At 41.3% G+C, this 24087-nt stretch overlaps 1 protein-coding gene across 2 annotated transcripts in view; it reads left to right on the forward strand.

Annotated features, from left to right (window-relative positions):
• The window catches only part of ADARB1 (adenosine deaminase RNA specific B1), a 57503-nt gene extending 34178 nt beyond the window's left edge, over positions 1–23325 (forward strand). For both annotated transcript variants that reach the window (XM_033064490.2, XM_033064491.2), the window contains 7 exons: positions 4246–4360; positions 6149–6317; positions 6829–6977; positions 7592–7760; positions 16033–16214; positions 21387–21565; positions 22257–23325. In XM_033064490.2, the coding sequence (XP_032920381.1) occupies positions 4246–4360; positions 6149–6317; positions 6829–6977; positions 7592–7760; positions 16033–16214; positions 21387–21565; positions 22257–22433 (1140 nt within the window). In that variant the 3' untranslated portion in view covers positions 22434–23325. The remainder of the gene's footprint in view (positions 1–4245; positions 4361–6148; positions 6318–6828; positions 6978–7591; positions 7761–16032; positions 16215–21386; positions 21566–22256) is intronic.
• The last annotated feature ends 762 nt before the right edge of the window (positions 23326–24087 follow it).

Raw genomic sequence — 24087 nt, forward strand, 5'->3', positions numbered from 1 at the left:
CAGTTACTTAAATTAGAAATCTTGACTGTTGTGAGAGAAAGCAAGTTGAGTTACACAAATGAGCAGTGTAGCTGCAAATGAGATCAGTTTGAAAAACATCACTTAGAGTATTTTTAATCATTCACCTAATTTAATTTATGCTTTCTGCTGTGAACAGACATTGAAACAAAACGCTGAACAGGAGAAATGGGGTGAGAACCAATACTGCAGTGCTGCTTGTACTTAATGTGCTGTTTTAGTCCTGGTTCAGCCTGGGGTGAGAGGAAGTATAAAAAGTTTTTAAATATATAAAAGATTCACAAATAATTATGGACATGATTGGAGATCTGGCAAAGCTGCTTCTGGAGAGGTACTGAGGAATTCCAGGCAGTTCATTGCAATGGTTTGCTTAGTGTATACAGGAGAATGTGATGGATTCAAACCTGGGAAAAAAGATAATCTTGAATATGTTTATGGGAATGTCATGAATTTTGTGTTGGAATCATTGCTGTGGAATTAGAAGAAATAGACAAGATACATCAACATAAGAAGTGAAAGACTCTACAGCTAGGCAGAAGTTTCTTTAAATAATTTCAGGAAACCTCTATGAATTGTGTGTGCTGGTCACTGTTAAAGGAGAGGATCTAGTTGACCCTAATTTTACTTGCAGTGGGAAATTCACATAAGCTATCAACTGTGAAGATAAGGGAAAAAAAAACCAAAGGAAAGAAAAAAAAAACCAAAAAAACCCCAAAAAAACCCAAACCAAGGGAGAACATTTCTGCTTGGGAAGGGTCCCTGGCGATCCAAGGAGAGCACAAAGGACCGAGACATCTTGGGTTAGTTCCTGTGAGAGCTGGGAGCTATTGCTGCTGCCTTTCCCACCATTCAGGGGATCACCTGCATTCATCTTGGGTGGTCTCCATGGCCTTTCAAGGTCTTCCTTCAGCTCCAGACTGATCTGAACTTCATTACCTTCAGAATATTTTCAAGTGTGAATGATCAGGGTGGTTCTGCTACAACATCTGTGCTTAGCCAAAACCGGCCTGTGTAGGAAAGGAGTGGATTCACTGTGACTTCATTAGTGAAGGGAACAGCACATCCAAAATAACTTGGAGCTCACATGCCTTACTGAACCAACTGTCAGCTATTTTAGGTCTTTCCCTTTTTGAATTACTCAACTTGGAATAATGACTTAATGCAGGAGCGGGGGTAGTGAAACTGTGTGAGATGTTAGGGCATTCACAGGGAAGGTGAGACATGAGTTCAATTTCTGTTCCAATTAATATTTATTTCAATGAAGGCAGAGTCAGAATGTGATGTGAAAGATGCCTACTCAGGCCAGTCAGTTGCCTGGGATTGCTGTGAAAACAGCTTCAAATCTGTGGTTTTGGGATAGGAACAGCAGGATGTAATTGCTGGCCAGTAAGTCTTGTTCTTGGTGCTGCCTTGTTGCCTTCTCTTCCATGCTCTTAACTATGCCAATGTAATGGTCTACCTGGGAGGTAGGGATTATTCTCCTAATTCCATGGAGGATTCTTATCAAAGACCAGAATCTTAGTGACTACATCTATAGACATTTAACAGTGTTTATTCTTCACTGCCCAGCTGTTGTCATGCAATAGTTTGTGTATCAAATAGAAGTAACAAGTCTTAATTATATCTGCCTGTTTTCTGGCAGTGATTTTTTTTTCCCCTCCTCTCCAGTTCATTCTGGATTGTTTGCATCTCCAAGGTTCATTTTGGCTGGCTTGAGTTCTGCTTAGTCCTTCTTATGAGTCCTCTCCAGTGTCTGGCTTGCATGCAAGTTTATCCAAGCATTTTTGGGTTTCCTTGCCAGCAGCTTAGTTCCAGGCTCTGTGAAATGCAACTCCATCCCATTCTGCTGTGCCAACTTGCATCTTCCTGGAGGAACTCACTGGGTGCTCCTTTGAATATCAGCACCACAGTTTGCTCAGCACTGCTTGCTATGTGAAGAAAAGGATCCTTGTGGAAAAAGCTAATGGATCCAGCCTGTGTGCAGGCTTGCTGTTCAGGGAGCCTTTTGTCTGTGGTATTAGCAGGCAAGGTGGCCATGGATTCCTTCCCAGAAACACATGGCAGTTTCACTTCCCAGTGTTGGGGAGGATTACTCCAGGTACCAGTCACACCCACCACCACTTCTTTCTTTTTTTTTTTTTTTTTCAGAAAAGGTGAATCACATTGTTTATTCCCTGAGTGCCAAACCTTTTCTAGCAGGTTTGAAGCGTCCGTTAAGCATAGAATCATAGCACAGTTTGGGTTAGAAGTGACCTGAAACATTTCCTGTCTGGAATAAATATTTTCTGTAGTATTTATATTCCATCACAGTGTCATTCAGCGTGATTTAATGATGTGCTGCACATGACAGTGTAGGATAGAGCAGAAAATATATGGATTACAGAAATGAGAGCATAAAATTTGCAGCTGGGAAACAAGTATCCATAACTATGTAGTGAGGCTAGGGATAAAAGACTGGAATGGGGACTCTCTGCCTTGGCATACACTGATCTGCCCTCATGGTTGCAGGGAGGTTAATAATTTAAGCCTGTTGTGTATTAATTTTCCATTTCTAAGACCAGCATGATTAAATAAACACTCCATTATTTGCCTCTGCTTTTGTGTATTTACCTTAAAGTTCAGCTTTCTGCATTAGGTAAGTACTAGGACAATTAAATGCAGATTTAGTGCTGTGTGGTTGTGGTGCTGGCAGAACATGGACTGGAACCCAATTTTGGGTCCAGCAACACAAAGACTGAAAATCAGTACCTGAGCAGACATGTTCGTGGCCTCTGAGCCAAAATGTGCTCCTGAAAAATACATGGAGTTTCTGAGTTGCAGTCCATTCAGATGTTTTGAGTGTCTTCTGATTCCACAGGTTGAGTGATTGCAATACATGGATGAAGCTGGTGCAGTTGAGACCTGACTGCTGGTCCCTGTTTTCTGTCAGGCTCTGCTCTGGTGAGAGCTGCCAAGCTCTGTAATCCTAACACCCAAGCTTTAGTTATTTCTTGGCTGCTAAAACTTTTCCAAAGGGAACTTAGCATTGAGAACATGTCCATAACATTTCTAGGCTGTTGGTAATCATGAGCCTTGTTAAAGAAATGGGGGTGAATGGGGCTGGTGGTCTTCAAACCTTTTTCTTTTTTTTTTTTTCCTGTTTTGTTTCTTTCCCCTTTCTCCCTTGGGCATCTAACACAGCTGTATCATGGAATGGTTTGGGGTTGGAAGGAACCTTAAAGCTCATCCAGTCCCACCCCCTGCTATGGGAAGGGACACTTTCCACTACACCATGTTGCTCCAAACCCTGTCCAATCTGGCCTGGTACACTTCCAGGAATGAGGCAACCACAGCTTCTCTGTTCCAGTGCTTCACTCAACATCTGAATGGCACTGGTGTGTGTGACACAATACCTGTGCATTTGTGGTGTATGGGCTGTGGGCCAGGTGTGCACACCTAGAGCATCTCAGATACTGCTGGTTATCAACACATGGTTGCCTTGGCTCCAGTTTCTTTTCAGGTGAAAATTCAAAAATTTGATCTTGACTCATTTTTTCTAGCAGCAGTTGCAGTGCTGAACTGGATTGTCTGTCATCAGGAGCAGGACTACTATTTTGAAGATTTATTTCATTTTAGAAGTTAGCCCCACTGATAGCCTGATTTAAAGTGAGTGTTCAAGTTTTCCTGAAAGACAGAAATCTTTCCTAATTCTGAGATAGCTTATTTGGGGTTATACACTGGTATTTTCTATTCCTGACTTTGTATAGGTCTTGTAAAAATAGGACATAGGAAGCAGGGTTGAAAACAAAATTGCCCTTTCTTATATAATAGTTAGATAAGGAATTAGCTTATTTTAAAAGGTTCATTTGAGGTTCATGGATTTTTGTTTCAATCTTATTGTCAGGTTCAATGCTGAGGATACTGAAATGATGTGTTTTGAGGTTTGAGCATGAGAGTATAAACTTATCTGTCTTTCCAGTTGTTCTCCCAAGCCTCAAATGTTCATCAGGATCATGGGCATTCAGTGCTTGAGTTAGCATTGTCTAACCTTGTTTTGGTAGACATGGAGCACTCATACCTCTGCTTCCACTTGCAAAGGACACCTCAATGTCAATTTTTAAAGTGAGCAATAAAAACTCACTTCATTTGCTTTGCCCAATCATGTAAAAGTGTAAATCTTTAATGCTCCTGTAATTTTTAAATTAATTTTTTTTTTTTTTTAATGTGCATTTCTATGTGGTCCTACAGGTGTTAGCTGATGCTGTTGCACGCTTGGTTGTAGATAAATTCAGTGATCTGACAGAAAATTTCTCATCTCCACATGCACGTCGAAAAGTCCTTGCTGGAATTGTCATGACAACAGGTAAATGTAAATAAAAGTGGTATTTTGAATGCTTAAATATGAGAGCTCTGATTGCATTTAGTAAACTAACTTTTCAGTCAACCAGTATTGAAATATATTTTTACTGTTTAATCTTGAAGGTGGACTAAATACAGTAATTCAATCTCAGGTATTTAGACCTGCAAATAGTTCTTTTTCCACAGAGTTCCTGTCCTCTGCCTGAGATATCTGAGTAGCTCACAAAATGTAGATTTTAAATTAAAGTTAACTGTGAAACTTGGAAAAAATAAATAAAATCCCCATCAGCATTCCTAGTTTGGGCTGTTATGTAAGAATTGCGCTTCTTTCCAAGGTTTTAAGATTTTGCACTTTGTTCTTCTTGCTACATTTTATTCTCAGTGGTCTGTGTCAGTCACTTTAGTAAAAATATCTGAAGAAAGCAGTTTATGTTCTGGCAGATGGCAGTGATGTGCAGGTGTCAGCAGTGGTGTCATGGCTCCCTCGGTGCTGACATAACATCTCTGCTTATCCAAATCACACCAAACAGTGAAGTTCTGCCCTAAACTAATCTGTGACCATGCTGCTACTGAGTTGTCCTCACATTAAGGTTTATCTTGGTCTTCAGTCCATGTGAGCCCTTGGTGGAATGTTCACTTTGAGGCTGTCCCAACTCTGTCCCTCCTGATTTCTTGCCCTCCCTCACACAGACTCTTGGGAGGTTTGAGTAGCCGTGGTGCTCCTCAAGCTCTGCTGAGAAACAGCGAGACCTCCATCTGGTTCTAACAATGTTTTAGCCCCACATACATGAGGAACATGCTGTAGTTTTGTTTGGTTTGTGGTGTTTGTGTTTTGTGATATTTAACAGGTTTTTGTGCTATTTACAGCCCCATATGCAGCCCAGAAGAATCATGTGCCAGAGAGTTAAGGCTTGACTAACATGGGAATACCTTTTGATTAACTGAAGAAATAGTTTTGCACAGAATAAGAAAATTTCTTGCCATGAATACATGTCTGGGGAATGCCTGGAATTAAATGACCCCACTGTGTTACAACTTGGTGCTTCTCCTCTAGCCCTGTGGGCAGTAGGGCTCACCTGGGCTCAGGTTCATTTTAACTTGTTGGACTTTTTTTACCCCTGAGTGTTTTGCTAAGTGCCATTTTGACCTGTCTTTCTTAGTCCTTCATTCAACTGGGTTTTTTGAGTGATAAAGGCAGTTCTATATATAGAAAACACCCACCCTATGTACTTCTTAAGTTCTATTGCATGGGATGGTTTAATACCAAGAACTACACATTATACTGGTAATCTTTACAGTGATTTAAGCATTTACATTTCTTACCTAGTCTTACCTTTCCTGTTGTTGGCTCAATACCCTTCCATCGCATTTCTTGCTTTAATGAACCAGTGCCTTTTAAATTTCTAAAGTGGCTGTGAATATCTGCATAGGTGGCCAGGAGATGCAACTCAAAGTTACTGGCTGCCGGAATCTCAGGGCAAAAAGCACATTGGGGCTCAGTCTTTAATAATTCTTCTTGAAGCAGCACTTTGCACCTGCAGGGTTTCAATTTTTAACTTGTCTGAGCTCCAACATGAAGAGAGTAGTTCTTGAAAGAACCACTGACAGTGCTGGTGCAGGGAGGTGTGGCTGAGTGAAGCTTTTGTTTTAAATAAATGATCAGTAGAAAAAACATTTTTTTAAAAGAAGCAAGCAAGAACAAAAAGAGCCTTGTTTGGGTTCTGCAAGAAGATCACTCAGTTCATTATTTGTGGTGTTAATTGTATTTCTTTCCTGAAATGTTGTTTTGCAGGTACAGATGTGAAAGATGCCTTGGTAATAAGTGTTTCTACAGGAACAAAATGCATCAATGGTGAATACATGAGTGATCGTGGTCTTGCATTAAATGATTGCCATGCAGAAATTATAGCTCGGCGGTGTCTGCTGAAATTTCTGTACACACAACTTGAGCTTTACCTAAGGTGAGCTGGAGGAAAAAACAAAAAGATGAGCTGATCCCACAGAGCTGAAAACATGTCTATGGAAAACATCTGTCTTCATTATTTCAGTGTAAAGCACATGTCCTATTGCATTAGGAGGTTGAATTTAGAACTCATGTCCTTTACCCTCAAGTTTGACCTGAACAAAACATTTATTCAGTGAGGTGTCAATCATGAGAGGGGAGGACGGGGAAGATAATTTGCAATCATTTTGTAAACTGTAGATGTATAAATCAAAGTAATATGAAGTGGGCTAAAGGTTGCTGATATGTTATTTAAGTGCTTGAAAGCTCTTGTCGTCTGGGATTGCCACAGGCTCTTTGTTTCCTGTCTCGATGGTCCTTTAATTTTGTTAATTGTCATAACTGTTAGATTTATGTTATAGAATTTTCAGCCATCCTGTGTTTGTTTTTAATGCCTGTTAAGTCTGCCCAGCTTCTGCCTATTTCCATGTTAATGTCAGTTTTGACTCCAGCTTTCTTCTCTGTTTCAGCAATAAAGAAGATCAGCAAAAATCCATTTTCATCAAATCAGAGCAAGGCGGGTTTAAGCTGAAGGAGAATGTGCAATTCCATCTGTATATCAGCACATCTCCTTGTGGTGATGCTCGGATTTTCTCACCCCATGAAGCAGCACAAGAGGGTATGACAGCAGTCCTCTGCCATCCAAGGGAGCTTAAATTATTCTTGGGGCATGTACAAGCAGCATGGTTAAAATTTAGGTGTCTTCTTTCCTTTTAGCATAGAAGTGTGTTAGAAAAAGATCTCTTCCCAAAAAATCTGAGCTGTTCTTCTTCTGTGGTAGAAGTTCAGTATAGAGTGATGAGCCCTGTGGTCTTGAAGAGGCTGATGCTAACTGAGATAAGCCAGTGAGTCAGCAAGTATTCCTACAGGACTAACCATCCCCTTTCCCTGTTTCCATCCTTTAACAGCAGTTCTCTGCCTGCTTCTTCCAAAGTCTGCCCATTAACTTCATTTTAACTCTGTAACACACAGAACAGAGCACAAGAGCTGCCTGCTTCCTACTGCTCCTTTGGTGAGAGCTTGGTTGAACTGCAGGTGTGTTTTGGAAGGCACTATTTGTGAGCAGTGTCTGAGGCTGCAGCTGAATTGCCAAGAGCAGTAGGAACTGTGATGCAAGCCAGCAGTAACTGCAGTAAAAGCAAATACCTCAACTCAGCCTTCCTTACTGTGATTCTAATGTGAAACCCTTTGAGAATGTTGCTCAGCTGATTGTCACTGTTTTTTGTCCTTCAGACCAAGGGGACAGACATCCAAACCGCAAAGCCAGGGGACAGCTCCGGACAAAGATCGAGTCTGGGGAAGGGACCATCCCTGTGCGCTCCACCACCACTATCCAGACCTGGGATGGGGTCTTGCAAGGAGAGAGGCTGCTGACCATGTCCTGCAGTGACAAGATAGCCAGGTGAGAAACTGCATGATTGCTTTGGCTGCTATTGATGTTTCTGCTGAAGGAGGGCATAGGACAAGGTGCAATGGCCCTAAGCTGAAGCAGGGATGGGTTAGATGGGATATTGGAAATTCTTCCTGTGAGGCTACTGGGGCCCTGGCACAGGGTGCCCAAAGAAGCTGTGGCTGCCCCATCCCTGGAGGTGTTCAAGGCTGAGGCTGGATGAGGCTGGGAGCAACCTGGACTAGTGGAAGGTATCCTGCCCATGGCAGGGGGTGGAATAAGCCTTTTTAAGGTGCTTCCAATCCAAAACCATCCTGTGATTCCTACCAGAGAGGAGGGGTGCATGGTACCCACAGTGCATGCGCAGGGAATCGATGGGCTTATCTCCCTGCTTCGACATAGTGTGAGGGTGGCTGTCACCCCTGTGACAAAGCTCTGATTCTTCACCTGCAGTTGGTGTCAGACCTTTTGCTGGCTTCAGAGGCAAGGTGTAGTCATTCTCTGTCACTCTAGCCACATCAAGTCATGACAGCTTTGTTTTCTGTTTCTGTCACTGGGGAATAGCAGAGCAATATTTTAGATTTCTTTCCTCTAAAGTAGTATAGAATTAGGAAAACAGTGCAATAAATCTATTGCATTACTTACATTTGGATAACTTCTTCTGGTGATACATCTTCTTGCTGCATCATTGGAAATGTTCAAAGTCAGGTTGGATGAGGCTTGGAGCAACCTGGTCTAGTTGAAAGTGTCCCTGCCCAGGGACAGGGTTGCGACAGGATAAACTTTAAAGTCCCTTCCAACCCAAACCATTCCATGATATCAAAGATCCCTACATTTACCATGCATAGTTTAGATTTTTATTATTTTTTAATGGTGAAAAATGTCCCTGTTAAAAAAAAAAACCTAATTGAGGGACACATCTAGGTTTTACTCTAGAATTTTTATTATAGTTTAAATATTTTATTGAAATTAAATATTTTGTTTCCCAAACAATATTTTAATTTATATTCTATCAAATTCCTTTTTTGTTGTTCTTTTTGAAAAGATTCAAAGATTGTTGTTGTTTGTTTTCAAAATCATAAATGGACAAAACCAATTCAGCAGTAGTATTCTTTAACAAGCATTGGAAGTATGGGAGAACATCAGAATTTTTTAAAATGAGTCTGCATGTTTGCAGCCTTTGTGCTCTTGCAAAGTAGATGAGAAATGCCAAGTTTTTTAGCTAATGATACTTCAGTTATTTTTAATGATATGTTATACATGTTGTAATTAAAAGAGCTCTGCTGTTGTTTCAAATCACCATTAGCCTGATGCAAAGTTTATTAGAAATATTAAGTTGGAGTTATTCTTGTGAACTGCATACGCCAAATGAAAAATAGAGGAGGAAGGTTATATAATGGCTTTGTTCCTTTAGTCTTGTCTCAAGTAATCAGCATCTCTACTGAAGGAAAACGTTTTTATTTTATTTTAAACACCCCTAACATAAATGAATAGAGCCTTTCAAGAAGCTAGGGCAGGCAGCTGGGGAAAAGTAAGTCTACAAAAATGACATTTCAGCTTCTTTTATAATATTTTCAGTAGAATTCACCAAATAAATTCCCCAGTTTCATGCCAGGGGCTTCTCCCAACCACCTGCCTTGGGATTCATGCCACATTCTTTTATCACATTGTCATTGCAAATATATAAGAAAAAGCCAGTTGTTGAGCTAGAACACATTTGACTCTTTTGTTGATTTTATGTGATGCAGAACAGAATCCATCTCTCGCTTCCATAGCTAGCTGTCACCTCTCCTTGGGGCTAATGGGAATAATTTTGTTTGTGCCAGTGAAGGAAGCAAATAGAACCCCTTGACACAGAACAAAGACTGTATGACGGGTAAGGAGGCCCAAATTTTCTTTTTTTTTTTTTTTTTTTTACATTGCCCTGATGTGTTTTATCCATTTACATCTGAAAGAATGCCTTGCTCCATAGTGTCCAGCATTCAATCCTCCAGTGTGCCTCAGGCCCCAGGAATTTCCCTTGAGCTTTCCCAAAGGCTTACAGTCACAGCCTGGGAAAGATGTGGATACATTTAGGGTGTGGGATTGCACTTGTATCTGAACTGCCTCATCTGTGTGGATTATCTGTATAATCCAAGTTGCTGTTTCTAGCCTTTGAGCACTTTGCTGCAATGTGCTGCCCTCCTAAATGTCCAAGAAAAGTCGTGAGAAATGTGTGAGTGTAATCCCACTTGGAGTGGAAGCATTGAAACAGGATTTTCCTGGTGAGGTAGAGCTCAGTGGCTTTGCAGAAAGGTGTTAGGGTGGTTTCTGACCAGAGTTAACGTTAATATACATGCATTTGTTTTAAATGTATCCTGGCCTGGTGCTGTGGTACTTCACAGTGTTGATTTTTTTGTCTTTCTTCTTTTGATGTGTTTTTCTGCCCATTTTTTGGTTTCAAATAATTACTTGCCTTCTCATTAAACATTCCAATTAATAGCTAGTGTCCTGCTGAGAAGCACAAAATTCTTACTCACATCATTTCTTAGAAAAGCTCTGGGAACTGAGAAAAACTTTCTAGGTTGAGTTGTTAAGAGAGAAGTCATTGGTGCTCTTCTGCTTGCAAGAAGAGAAAATATTTTTCTGATAAACTTTTGTGGGAAAGAACATCACATGCCCATTCACTGGCCTTGTTTTATGCTCAGAGTGGGAAATCCAAATGGACATTTGTAACTCAGTCTTTCTCTTTTTTTTTTTTTTTTTTTTTTTTCCCCAAAAGTGAGCATTTCTCCTTACCAGTTCTTAACCCAGTGACAGTAGCTGATGTGAATTGCAGTGGCCACTTTGATGCATGGTGGCAGTGTGGCACTTAGGTGAAATACTTGAGGGGAGGAGGTGAGAAATGACTACCCAAGGTGTGCCATTATGGAACCTCTCCCAAGTAAGCTCACATATGTTACAATCTGGTTTAAACCCGGAAGAGCAAAGAAAATAATGTGAATAAAATGGACAGAACTTTGAATGTTCAAAAAATACCCAAAAAGCATGGTTAAAACCAAGCAAGGTTAGATCTTGGTGCCAAAAAATTGGTAAATTTCATTTAATAGTAAAAGAGGCAAAGAGAAAGAAATAGAGGAAGAAGTGTGTGTGGTGGGGGGTAGGGGGACAGGGGTTAGGTGGAACACATCACCCTCCCAAGGGTCCCAAGGATGTTTTGTTGCTCCATCTGGTCCTTGTGGTGAGGGTCCCATGCCACAGCCATCCTATGCCACTCCAAAAAAATGTACAATCCAGTGGGTTAATACACATTTTGGGCAAGTGGGAATGCCCACGTACCTCCCTTGTAGGGAACCATTTTGACACAAGGCTCTGGATCTTGTTGCATCATGCTGCTGGTCTGGGGACCTCTTTAGGGGGGCCTTTGAGGGGCCATGACACCCCTCTGCTGTCCTTCACATGGATGCAGCTGTTCCTGGGGTGAAGGGGCCCCACAGCTGAGCTCTGCACAGCACAGGATGGGCGTTCACTGCCTCTGAGCAGAGGTTTTTTCACCACACATCCAAAGCCTCTCTCCCCAACCTTAGGTTCAAGGGTCTATGCCAGTCTCACAGCTGATAACCCCAGAGCTGTGGTCTCCACCCCCAAGGTGCTACCCCCAAGCTTGATCCCTCTGTGATGTATTCTTCTTCCCCAGCCCTGAATTGTTAGCCTGAATCAGTAGTGCCTCAATCAGACCTCTTCAGGGTGTAGTGCTCTTCTCTGCAGCTTTTGCAATACAATTTTGCTATAATAGGCAAAGGTCCTTCATGAAGATATTTAAGTCATAAACTATAACAATTTCAGTTTCCAACAACTTCTAGGCAGCAAATCCAGGCAATGCCAAAAAAGCTGGCACAAGTCAGAGCTGTGTGGTTGCCTGCCTCAGTGCAGCTACAAGGGGAAAACTTTGTCATGTCTGTAACTGCAAATCTAAAGTGGTTGTGAGAAGAGCTACTGAGCTACTGTCCAAGACCAGAGACTTCCTGCACTTATTTATAGTGTGGGCTGCTGACCCAGCCACTTGATTTAAAAGAAGCTCTCACTCCTTTTAAAGATACTGCTGCCTGTTTACAACTGTGGCTCTTGAAGAGGAGTGGTCATAGAGAATTAATCTCTTTAGGAAACAAAGAGAAATGGGGTTTAAAGTTGTGCCTTTGGCATGCCAGAAAGAAAAGTGCTTTCTGAGATAGTCCTACATCTTCCACAATGACACCTTCTCTCACTTGCCATCAGTTGCAAGTAAAAACTTGTGATAAACCAAGTGCCAACTAAGTAATTTTCACTTCTTGATAGTAATTGTTGTTTATGAATAATTTTGATACGAGAAGGTCATTGAGCTGTAAACACTTGTCAGGTTTTGCCCCGTTTGAGTAATTGCAGGATTCTCTTCTTTTCCTGAGATGAATTTTAACACCAGTTCCACGTGGACAGCACTGTGGGGGACACATAGTGACTCCCCTGCCCCATCCTGCTCTCTGCATAAGCATGATGCAGATCCTTATGAATAAATAAGGATGTTTGGTATTAACATCAAGTTTTATGACTTATATCTGTTAGGTCCCCCTCAATTCTGTGTTTTCTCTAAAATGTGAATACCAGAATTTTTGTACCTTTTGAGTTTGGAAAGTTCAGAGGAGGGTTTTTACCTGGCACATGTATTTTTAACTGGTTTTATTTTTGGCAAGAGGTGCTACCAGCAAGCTGTGAAAGTGTTGCTGAGAGTTAAATTTTTCTTACCTTCTCATGTGTCAAGAGCTGTGAAATCAGCTGCATTTCATGAAGAAATCCACAGACCTTTTAGGAATCCACTGTGACACCCCTGAGCCAGGTGGTGGTCCAAAGCAGAAATGTGACAACACAGCAAGGAGGAGAGGACTCCTCTTGATTTGGTGTCAGTCTCTGGTTTCTCCACCCTCTTTTTTTAGTGCAGTGTGCTTGAGAACAGCAGAAAGGTTGAGGAAGTGCATCCATCCTCCAGACTGTTAGGAGCAAGATCTAGAGCAGAGTATGTAGAATAAGAAAACCAATGAGTGTGATAAATTTATAAAGTGCAGATTTCCCACTGAGGTGCTCATCACTAAGACATCAGGTGAGCACAGTACACAGAGTGTCCTCTGTGTAAATTGACAGGAGTTGAACACAACTCATGTGCATTGATCTGCAAAGGCCAAGGTTGAGGTTGAGCTGTGAAGTGTTGGGATGCACTGGTTTGAAGGAGCTTTTCCCAACTCTATCCTTCTGTTCCAACACTGAAGGAAGCTCAAGGAATTTGAGCAGTACCCCAGCTCAAAGCAGGGCACCTGTGGTTAAGCATTAGCAGTTTGAATGTAAATCTTGGGGCTTTTCATACCAATCTAAGAGCTTGCACTTTAAATGTCAATTTTATTTGAAAGTAAAGTTTTTGAAGGTAGTCAGAGAAAATTCTTGTACTAACTTAAAACCAGAATGCTCAGAATATATTGAATACTGTTATAAGACCATTTTTTTTTCCTTACCTTAGACAAGCATTTCAGATGTTTCCACTGAGAAGGTTTACATAGGAAGAGTTTCCCTGCCTGCTTCCCTGGGTGTTCTTTCCAATCTGCAACTCTCTGCTTTTCATGCCTTACTTCAGGCATTTCAGTTTGTATTGATGTGCTGCAGCATTCCTGTGTTCTGCTCATGTTTGTTCTTTAGCACTCAGTTTTGGGTTTGTAAGCTAGATTTAAGTCACCTCGCTTACTTAACTCTTTTTTGATACTATTTTTAATGGGAAGAAAAAATAAAATCCATTGTTTAATTGCTCCGCTGGAAAGACAACACTGACTTGAAGTTTTCTGTAGTGCATTTTGCTTTTTCTGCTCTGCACTGCACGGTTTGTAATGAAAAACTTGGCCAGGCACTGGAACAGGCTGCACAGAGAGGTGGTGAGGTGTCCCTGGAAGTGTCCAAAAGGTGTGTGGATGTGGCACCTGGGAACAGTGGTGAGCAGGATGATGGACTTGATGACTTTAGAGGGCTTTTCCAACCTTAGTGATGATGTGATTCTTTTGGGTTTCGTGTTTATCTCTGCACTATAACCAGTTTCTGATCAAAGAATCCATTTCTGTAGGGAAGTATATGTCCTTTTATTATAACAATGAGATTTAAAGCTAGTTTTAGAACCTAACCACCACCCATCCTTGCCTAATGAATATTAAGAGTTTTGGTTGTGTGAGTGGTTTCTGCAGGCCCATTGCTCTGAGCCCAGCACAAGTGTGTGCTGCAGTGGCAAAGGGAATTCAGCACAACCCAGCAAAACAAGGGCTGTGCCCAGTGATACCAGTTCATACAGTCCTCTTTGCAGAGGCTTGCCCAGCTGTCCTCACTCCTTCTCCTCTTCTAATTGTTCAGAAGACAAATGTCAGCTTTCATTTTCTGCACCAGGGAAGGTCACCAAGTGTGGGAGGAAGCAGCAAAACACAACCTCTGGAAATACTGAAGTCAGAAGGAAGGAAAAGAGCCTGGCAGAGGATTTATTTAGGAAGTGAGGGGTGCCAGAGGAGTGCTTTGACCTATTTTAAAATGTTTATCATCACTTAAGCACTGATTATGTAATATAAATGTGATGTGCCTTGTCTGCAAACCTCAGTTTGCAATGCTCAGTCTTGAATTCCTTTCAGATGTTTCTTCCATAGTATTACCTGTGTCTGTGGCAGTCAGAAAGGCATATTGGTCCTGGGAAGCAACAACTTGATATCTTTACTCTGACACTTGGTTGGTGATTGTGTTTTCAGTCCTATAAAAAATACACCTTTATTCCATGTAAAATACGCCTCATATATTAGCACAGTATTTGTACTCACTTACTAGGACAGCTTTTTTAATGACAGGTGAGTAAATTAATACATATTGCCTCCATTTTCATCATCAGTAAAGATATGCCAAGAAATAGTTTCTTTGGATTATAATCTAGGTTTTACCATTTTTATATTAAAAAAAGAAACATGGTACAAGTCCTGAAGCCAGCCTGTGTAGTTCAGTTATTGCAGTAGTGAAACATTTGTGGTGAGGATGCTGATGTGTAGCCTGCCCAGCACAACCTGCAAGAAACACTGTTAGCAGCATCTGAATTCTCTGTTTTCCTAGGAGAACCTTGCAACCTGGTATAGCATGGGGTTTTAATAAGGACAACCATTCTATGGGAGCACAAGAACTTCTGATGTGCTCCTCTGTTTATCCAAGCACCAAAGGAAACTTTTCCTGCTGCTTGTGTCTGGCTGTTCCAACTGGACTCCAGCTCCAGGTTGGACAGGGCTTAGAACAGCCTGGGATAGTGGAAGGTGTCCATGTCCATGGCAGGGTTTGAAACTAGATTATGTGTAAGGTCCCTTCCAAACCAAACCATTCTGGGATTCCAACACTGAAATATGCTATTTTCCTAGTGCCTCAGTATTCCTCAGAACCAAGGCAGTGACAATCCTCTGCAGGATATGTTGGAGTTTTCCAAAGTATTTTGTTTGACAGTTACAGAGACATTGAGAGCCAAAACTTGATCAAATGAACACAATGTAAAAAAAAAAAAATCAAAATTAGGATTTTTGTTCCTAGGCATTCTATATCCCTGCCACCAGAGCTGGTCCAGTGTAAATCACAGTGCTCAGACAGGGATTTATGTTTGCAATCTGTGTAGCAGCTAATGGGAGCAAAGGCTGTATGCATTCTTTGTATGTTTAGTTTTCGTATTCAGTTTTGTCCCTGCCCATGGATATTGCAAGCCAGTGCATGTGCCCTTTCTGTCAGCAGGGTGTGGGCAGCTGGGCTAGGATGTGAAGGACAGGTCTTTCCTTGTGGTGGTGAGCTATGGAGGTCTTGCAGACAATCCTTCTTGTGCTCTGGGAAGGATGCTCCTCTCGCTGCTGTGTGTCTTCTGGAGGCATCAGCTGCTGTTTCTGGTGGAGAATCTCACAGTTTGGCTTTCTCCCAATGAATGATCCTGTCCATCTCTGGCATTAGAGTGCTGGAAAATGCATCACCAGACATGTTAGCAGGGGTACAAGTTACAGAGTCTGCTCCTGTCATTTTACTCAGGATTACACTGAGTAAACATCCCCTAAGCTAGTCTCCGAAATTCTGGCAGGTGTCACAGCTTATGCTACCATGGTCATGTGCTGGTCAGGAGGAAGGGTTGAAAGTCTGGTCCATTGTGATTAACTGCTGTTATGTCTGGCAGATGTTACTTGTTCCATTAAAAAGAAAGTGTTTTTTTGTTTTTTGTTTTGTTTTGTTTTTCCCTCCCTCTTAGGTGGAACGTATTGGGTATTCAAGGAGCCTTACTTAGCCTCTTTGTGGAGCCAATTTACTTCTCTAGCATCATCTTGGGGAGTTTATATCATGGGGATCATCTATCCAGAGCCGTATACCAGAGGATAGCAGAGATAGAAGATCTACCACCTCTTTATACACTCAACAGACCTTTACTTAGTGGCAAGTATCTAATGGAGAAGGCCGTGCCGGTAACTAAGTCTGTTCCAGTAGCGTTGTGATTTTGTAGTTCTCAAAACCTTGCAAACTGTGTGCTGTGAGTAAACTGCTTGCTGCTTGCCTTAGAGAAGTTGTGATTGCAACATAATACAGATACCTAGTCAGAAATACCATAGCAAGGATTTTAAAAGTTGGGAAGAACTGGGGGATGAAACTTTGGATGAGTTTTCACACCATTCCTGTCTGGAGCATGCCCTAGGTAGATGTGAGGAGAATTGAAGGCTTAGGGAAACCTCCTCCCACCTGTGGAATAGTGTGTTAGCACTCACTGTCACTTCTCTTGTGTTGCAGATTTTTGTTGAGTGGTCCCTTCTAGCAATATGCCAAGACAGACATGCTTGGTTCACAATTTTTAGGTCAATAATCAATTTAAAATGGATGGAGATAACACCTCACCTGTCTTAAATTCTAAAATGGCTTGTTACAGCAATGCTCTGAGAGCTTTGAAACTGAAATCTCATCCTCCCTCTCACTGTGTGTATTGCTTTGTTCTGTAGAGGTTAGCTTTTGGCATGTGTTTATTTTTCAGAGGTAAAAAAAGCTCATAATTTTCAAGCATGTTTAAAGTTTGACATGAATTTTTAAAAAGGATTTAGGGAGGGAGTAGAGAAAAGGGCGTTGTGAACAATGAGTATTTCTTTAGGTAAGATAGGTAATAAGATTCTCTGATGTATAAAAATGCTAAATAACATATTTGCCCTTATATATTAGCAAGTAAGAGATGCAGTATTCTGTACCAAGTATCTAAGAGTTTTATGAGCATAGTAGCTGATGCATGCACTGTTTCTGCCTGATTTTGGGGGATTTTTATCAGTATTTCAAGACAGCAGGTTTGCATCAGAGTGAGAAGTGTTTTTGTTATCCTTTTCACAGCATGTAACTGTAACTTGTCTTCTTGAAAATCATCTTTCTGCAATGGTGCTGTCATCTATTTCCCATGAAATAGAACCATCTGTTTAAACAGTTGAGCTAGGACTTTCTGTGCAGCAGAGAGAGTTTGGAAATGTTTGAGTTTTCACAAAAATGCACTTCTTAAAAATGTACAGAAAGGTTCTTTAGGAGGCTGGGCAGAGAACTATGTTGATGTATTTTCTTTTACTGGTTCAGTCTTCAAAGCTGATTATCTGGCCTCTGCTGTTAGATTCAGCTGGGGCATTTTTGTAGCTGTCCATGTGCTCTTGGATTCACATATTTTTTAGTGTATTCTCACCAAGAACAAGTGCAGCAGAAATACCTGTCTCCAGTTGTGTCCTTTGTTTTACCACACACACTCTGTGATTTAGTTCCACCAGGGGGATGAACTAGAACAGAAATACCAGTCTTGCCCTACTGTCCTGCCTGTTTAGCTGAGAAAGTATTGTAAAAACAGGTTTTTGTCCTCTAATAAGGCAAATTTTTCATCTGCTGGGCCACCTGCATTAAGTGTTTTAGTTTGAGATACTTTTTGTACTGCTAAAAATTGTAGTTTCATGATCTTTCTTTATAAGAGTGTTTTTTTCCAGCAGGTTAAATCATAGAATCATTAAGGTTGTGATAGACCCCCAAGATCCTCAAATCCAACCATTAGCCCAGCACTGCCCTGTCCACTACTAACACATCCCCATATTTTCAGTTCCAGTGGGAAAGACACATACCAGAGCAGGTGTTTTTCAGCTGAGGGAATGCATAAAATCTGTCTGTTCGTAGAAAACTCCCTCCTGTGCTGGCTCTTGGAAGCCTTGGTTGCAGGATTCAGCTTTTAAGGGTGCCTTTAGCACCCCAGCACTGAGGGCAGTTGAGCCTGACTGAGCCACCCCATTTGAAGAGAAGACACTGTAAATTTCTAGAATAATATGAAAAAAATTTATTTCTCAATCAGAGTGAGGGTGGTTGGATAAATCAGCCAATACCAAGTTACCCATTTGCAGGATGACCTGCACAGACTTTTTTTGAGGGAGAACCACTGTGTGGGAGGTGGGCATGCAGGAGAAACCCAAGTCAGGTACTGAGATCTTCATGTTTAGGAATCCTTAACACATCTTTGATTTGATCATTCCTGGTTCCATTTTTTGAAATGGTTTCAACATTTTGCTATCCACAGCCTCCTTGAGTAAGGAGGATTGTGGAATGTGCAAAGGTTTGTGCAAAGGAACTTCCTCAATTGGATGTTCCTCAGTGCTCTGTGAGACCCAGACCATAAGCAGTGGTCATGACACTCAGTTTTCTATACCTGAGATATTCCTACCTAAGTCCTATTTTTTAGCAAGCTGAAGTGTCTGAGTCTACTTTGTTTTTCCTGGCACATAGATACTTTCACACGAGGATCATTTTTGTGCTAGTGAGACCAGGGCAGTACCTGATATTCAGGGTAAAGCAGCAATACCAGTCTATGTAGTGGCATATATTCTGTTCCCTTCCTTGATCCTTCACTAATAATTCCTGACATTCACTTTGATTACTGTTGGTGATTGACCTGACCTTTTGGTAGAACTGAATATTAGAAACTAAAATCTCATTCCTGAGAGCTAATATCAGGCTCCAAGTCCAGCACTCCTTATGGAAGATTGCTTTGTTTTTTTTTCCTAAGATGTGTTGCTTTATGTTCATCTGTGAGGAGTTTTATCTACCTTTTCATTGCCTAGACACCCAGTATATGAGGTATTTTCTACTATTTTTTGCTATTGCTCCTCTTATTGCTGTTTCAAAATAATTCGGTATCATCAGTGATCTTACCTCAGTTTTTCCCCCACCCCACATACCAGGTCTGTCTCCAGCTGTTTTCACTCTTCCCAAAGAGACCATCTTTATCCAGGTGTTAATGAATTTGTTTTTAAAGTAGACAAAATAAATCCTTCAGCAGAACTTCTGGTGATTTTTTAATTTGGGTATTCCCTTGGTACCTTATCCTCCTGTTCACATTGGTGTTTTTCAGCTTTCTATGTCCTTTATAATGAAGCTTGTTTTAGCTCTCTCCTCAAAGAACTTTTAAACTTTATTATTTATATAAGCACTGGCACAAAGAGCAGTGACCTTTGCTTTTGTTTATTATATCCCTTTGTAATAATATTCAACAGTAAGTTCTGAGCAATGTTCTCTAAATTGCTTTAGTTCTATTAGTTTTCAAAAAAGAGTAAAATATTTGACTTTCTACCCTAAATTTCTTTTCTGTTTCTCATCTCAGCATATTGTGCTACATTCATGTGTAAATTTTGAGGGGGAAGGTACAACCCACCTAAAGTTTTATCAAATGCTTTGGTTTTGAGATGACCTTGATTCCCTGTCCATGCTACTTGTTACCCACCATCAGGGACTCCTTTGACATCTCTCCAGGGTTCTTGCATACAAATAAGCAGCTGAATGTGTTCTTATTAATTAAATCTGTTGAAATCCTAAATCTGGGTTGGTTTTGGGCTTTTTTTTTTTTTTTTACTTTGTATCTATTTAATTCATCAAAAACCAAGGAATGGAATTGAATAATTGCAGTGGAAATGTAGTACATACTGGATGTTCAACTGTCTCATCTTGATTTGATTTGCTTGTGGGACTGGTTGTGATATCACAAGTGTTTTGGAGTACTTGATTAATAGTACAATAATAATAGAAAGGTAATAGTATAGATGTCATTAAATTAAAAGAAAAAAAGGAAAGACCAAGAATTGTCATGTAGCATTAATTGCTCATCACTTTTGGTAAAACCAAGTTTTGTTCCAAGTCTCAATTTTTTCAGCTTATATTTTAAGAAAATGGGGAGTAGTAGGTTATTTTCTGTTATTATTCAGTTAATTATTTCTTATCAGTCATAGTGACAAGATTGATCCAAACCAAGGGTAAAAATGCAACAGCTTCACTGGTTTGTGTTTCAAAGGGTTTCTTTGTTTATTAAATGAGGAATTGATGATAGGAAGGAAACTGAATTTTGCAGAGTCATTCTGACCTTGCACATTCTCAGTGCTGGGCCCAGAGGTGCCATGAGACTGAGCCAGGTGAGCCAGTCCTGCTCCCAGGTGCCCAGCTTTATTAGACTGTGCTCCAGATATCAGCCAGAAATGCATCCTGCTGTGTTGCTTACGTTCAATTTTGATGAATTTTTCAGATTTTATTAAGTGTAGGACCTGACCTGCACTCTACAGTGGAGTAGACTTGAAATAGGTTCTCAGTGGGAGCTGCTTTAAAGTAAAATTGGGTTTTTATTTACTAGAAAGAACAAATTGCCCTGGTGCTTTGTTCTCTCCTGATGAGGTGACTGAGACATCTTCAGTAGAGTTTTGTTACCCCTGGAATGTCTGAGGAGTCACACATGCATGGCAGCAGCTGCTGTGACTTTCATTATGTGTAGTCTGTCTTTGAGCACCAGGGTATTTTTTTTTAATTTCAGTGGGGAATAAACTTATTCCAGTGGGGAATGAATCCTGCCCTGGGCAGGCAGCCAGGCTGGATTTGCACTTGGGTTAGAGTGTGGTGGCTTTGCTTCTCCATCCCTGGAGATAGAACCATAGTTGGAAGGTGAACACCTGAGCAAAGTGATTCGAGTCCTGTGGTTCCCTGTCTCCAGGCTCAGTGTGCAGCACTGGGTGTGTGAAGTGGGGAAGCAGCTAGAACCAAGTGGGTTTATGCTGGGAGACCCAAATGTCTGCCAGTTCTGGCTTTGTGCAGGGTGCTGAGGATGGGGCTCGCTTTCAGTGGAATCATGGGATGGTTTGTGTTGGAAGGGGCTGTAAAGCCCATCTCATTCCACCCCCTGCCATGGGAAAGGACAAGTTCCACTATCCCAGGTTGTTCCAAACCCTGTCCAGCCTGGCCATGAACGCTTCCGGGGTTTATAGTTCCACATCCATGTGGAGGTGAGATGAATCCCATGAACTGCTGCCACAGAACTCTCCCCGATCCCCTCTGCCAAGGAGGCTGCTTTGTCCAGCAGTGCACACCTGCCCTGCTGAGAAAGACAGAACTAGAGAACACTTTAGCCAGAATGAGAGAGAGATTGCCATGGTGCTACCTCTGCGAGCTGCTGAGAAATCTGCAGTAGGATGCCCCCAAAATAAAAGATCTGCTTCTAAGACTGTTTACCCCCCACCAAAAAAACAACAGTCAAGCACTTGTATTTGTCATCATCATTAAACATGGTGTTTTTTTCAGGTATCAGCAACGCTGAAGCCCGTCAGCCAGGGAAGGCCCCCAACTTCAGTGTGAACTGGACAGTAGGAGACTCTGGCCTGGAAGTCATTAATGCCACAACTGGCAAGGATGAGATGGGCCGCGCGTCGCGCCTCTGCAAGCACGCGTTCTACAGCCGCTGGATGCGCATCCACGCCAAGGTACAGCTTCCAGAGGGACCAGTCTGCCACTCAGTCTCACTGAAGTACCTGCATGTGCTTTCTGTACTCTTCCTCAGCCTCATGTTAGAGCCACAGAATCATTAAGGCTGGAAAAGTCGAGTCCAGCCATCAGTGCAGCCCCACCACCATGTTCACATTAAACCGTGTCCTCTAGCACCACATCCACACATTTAAGATTTCCAGGGATGGTGACCCCACTACTTCCCTGGGCAGTCTGTTCCAATGTTTTACAACCCTTTCAGTGAAATTTTGTTTTCTGATATCTAATCTAGACCTCCCTGGTGCAACTTGAGGCCAGGTAGCTGCTGCTCCATGCAGTAATGGAGAAGAGGAATGTGTTAACTCTGTTGCTTCATGTGATGGTGTTAGATCCAAATTGCATATTCCTTTGTTTATAGCTGAGTAAGCAAAGGTTGCTGTCTCCTTTGAGCTTGCCTTTGCATTTTAATTTATTTGGAAGGATAATCTCATTTTCACTGCTGAAGTTTCCCTCTTTATTCTCAGAAAGAAAGCTTCCAGGAAATATGTCTGTGACTTTCTGGCCTTAGCTTCTTGTTTGATAGATCCTTAGCTTGTTTTAATATTAGCTGTTTAAATAACTCAGTCACTCTGGCACTGTTTGGCTTTAATAGTCTTGTCTCTCTCCTTCTCTTGTCTCTCAACCCCACAGCTTTCCTCCAGCTTGCGCTCAAAGATCCTCAAGCCCAACCTGTACCACGACACCAAGCAAGGAGCCACAGAGTATCAAACTGCTAAAGAGTGTTTGTTTAAAGCATTCCTGAAGGCAGGACTTGGAGCCTGGGTGGAGAAGCCCATAGAACAGGATCAGTTTTCTCTCACAGTCTAATTCACAAACTACACATCACTTTGGAAAGGGAGTTGTTCTGGAGATTCCTGGTGTCCAGCATTGCTTTCTGGCATCTCCACAGCCGTCAAAACATCTTTCTGCTCTTTGGAGTTGGGTTTCTTTGGGTTTTTTTTGAAACTTCACAGTAGCTGTTTCTGTTTTGCCTAAGTATTGAAACTCAATGATGATCCAACACATAATTGTATATTTTGTTATAGGAAAGTAATTTCTGGTGTATTTCTAGAAATACTTTTACTGTAGAAAACTTGCAGTAAGGCTGCCCTTACTGTATACAATGACTCATTTTTTCTGGGTTAAAATAATTTCTTTTTTAATTCAATGTCATCAAGTGCATGAAGAAATTAATAGTTTCTCTAGGTTTTACACCACACTTTTAGGAAGTAGCTTAATTTTTAAAAAAGAAAATAGGTGACAAAGCTGATTCTACTCCTCTGCTAACTTGTTTTTCAACTGCAGATATTTTTAGTACATAGACCACAGAGCCAGAATGGAGTCTGGACAGCTAGTTTTTTCCCAATTCCTTGCTCTTTAAAACCAGCTGCTGAAAATTTCATGTCTTTGATGTATGTATTTATTAGTCTGTGAGCCAGTTTTTAACGTGCAGCTTTTTATTCTGTTTTTAAAAATACATTTACCTCCCATTTATACCCATTGTGAAGTCTTCATTTTTTACCATTGTAAACTGGAAACAGCAAAATAATTATTTGTAAGTTAAGAAGTTTAGTCTATAACATGCAAAAGCCTGTTTAGAAGTAGGTGATTTGTGTATCCCAGGAACTCATCTGAACACCATCTGAACTGTAAAAGCAATGTAACAGCTTTAAAAAAATCTGCTCATTTTAAGGGCACCAAGCCTGAGTTGCCAAAACCAGTCACTTGTTGAGTATTAATTGATCTCCTCTAGAAGCTCTTGTAACAGAGAAACCAATTCTTAAAACTTATTTCCTGTGAGTTATATCTGCTTTCAGCCAAATTGTTGTGTCTGAGATTCCCTTGCCTTTGGGCTTTACATGTGTGATGGGCATCATGAAGCTAATTAGGTAAGTTGCTCTCAAATGTGTGTCCATCTCTTTTGGCTATTCCTTTAAAAAGTGTTTTTCCTGAAGGTGTGGACACTTCTGCTTTATGTAAAAATGTGAGGTGGAAGCAAGATGTTGAGGTTTGATGAACTGCTGTGTAGAAGGAGCACCTCTGGGGTCAGCAAGTCCTTGGGGGGTGTTGAAGACTGATGTAAACCCACTTCTGGCCAATCCAGTCATGAAGCATAAGGCATTCCTGCTCCAGTAGGAACCTGTTCTCAGCTCCAGAACCTGATCAGACCTGAAAATCACTTGTGCATGAGTTGAAGTCTCTGGGTTCATGTCTTGGGAGGAAGACACTGAGGTGCAAAGAGTACGTTTGGGTGATACTGTGGATAACAACAAGCATTCCTCTGGGAAGGCAAGAGAGTCTGTGACCCAGGGGTCCCCTCAGGGAGTTGATGCTTCTGGAGGTTTCTGCCTTTTCCAGATGCTGGGGGAAGAAGCTGCAATGCTGGGTTCATTCACCTTTGTGGTGGCTTCTCATTAAAGCTGAGAGCACTCCCATGGCCTCTGCAGGCCAAGCAAGGCTCTTGGAGTCATCATCCAACTGG

The sequence above is a fragment of the Catharus ustulatus genome, chromosome 7 (assembly GCF_009819885.2).
Source record: "Catharus ustulatus isolate bCatUst1 chromosome 7, bCatUst1.pri.v2, whole genome shotgun sequence".
Taxonomy (NCBI): domain Eukaryota; kingdom Metazoa; phylum Chordata; class Aves; order Passeriformes; family Turdidae; genus Catharus; species Catharus ustulatus.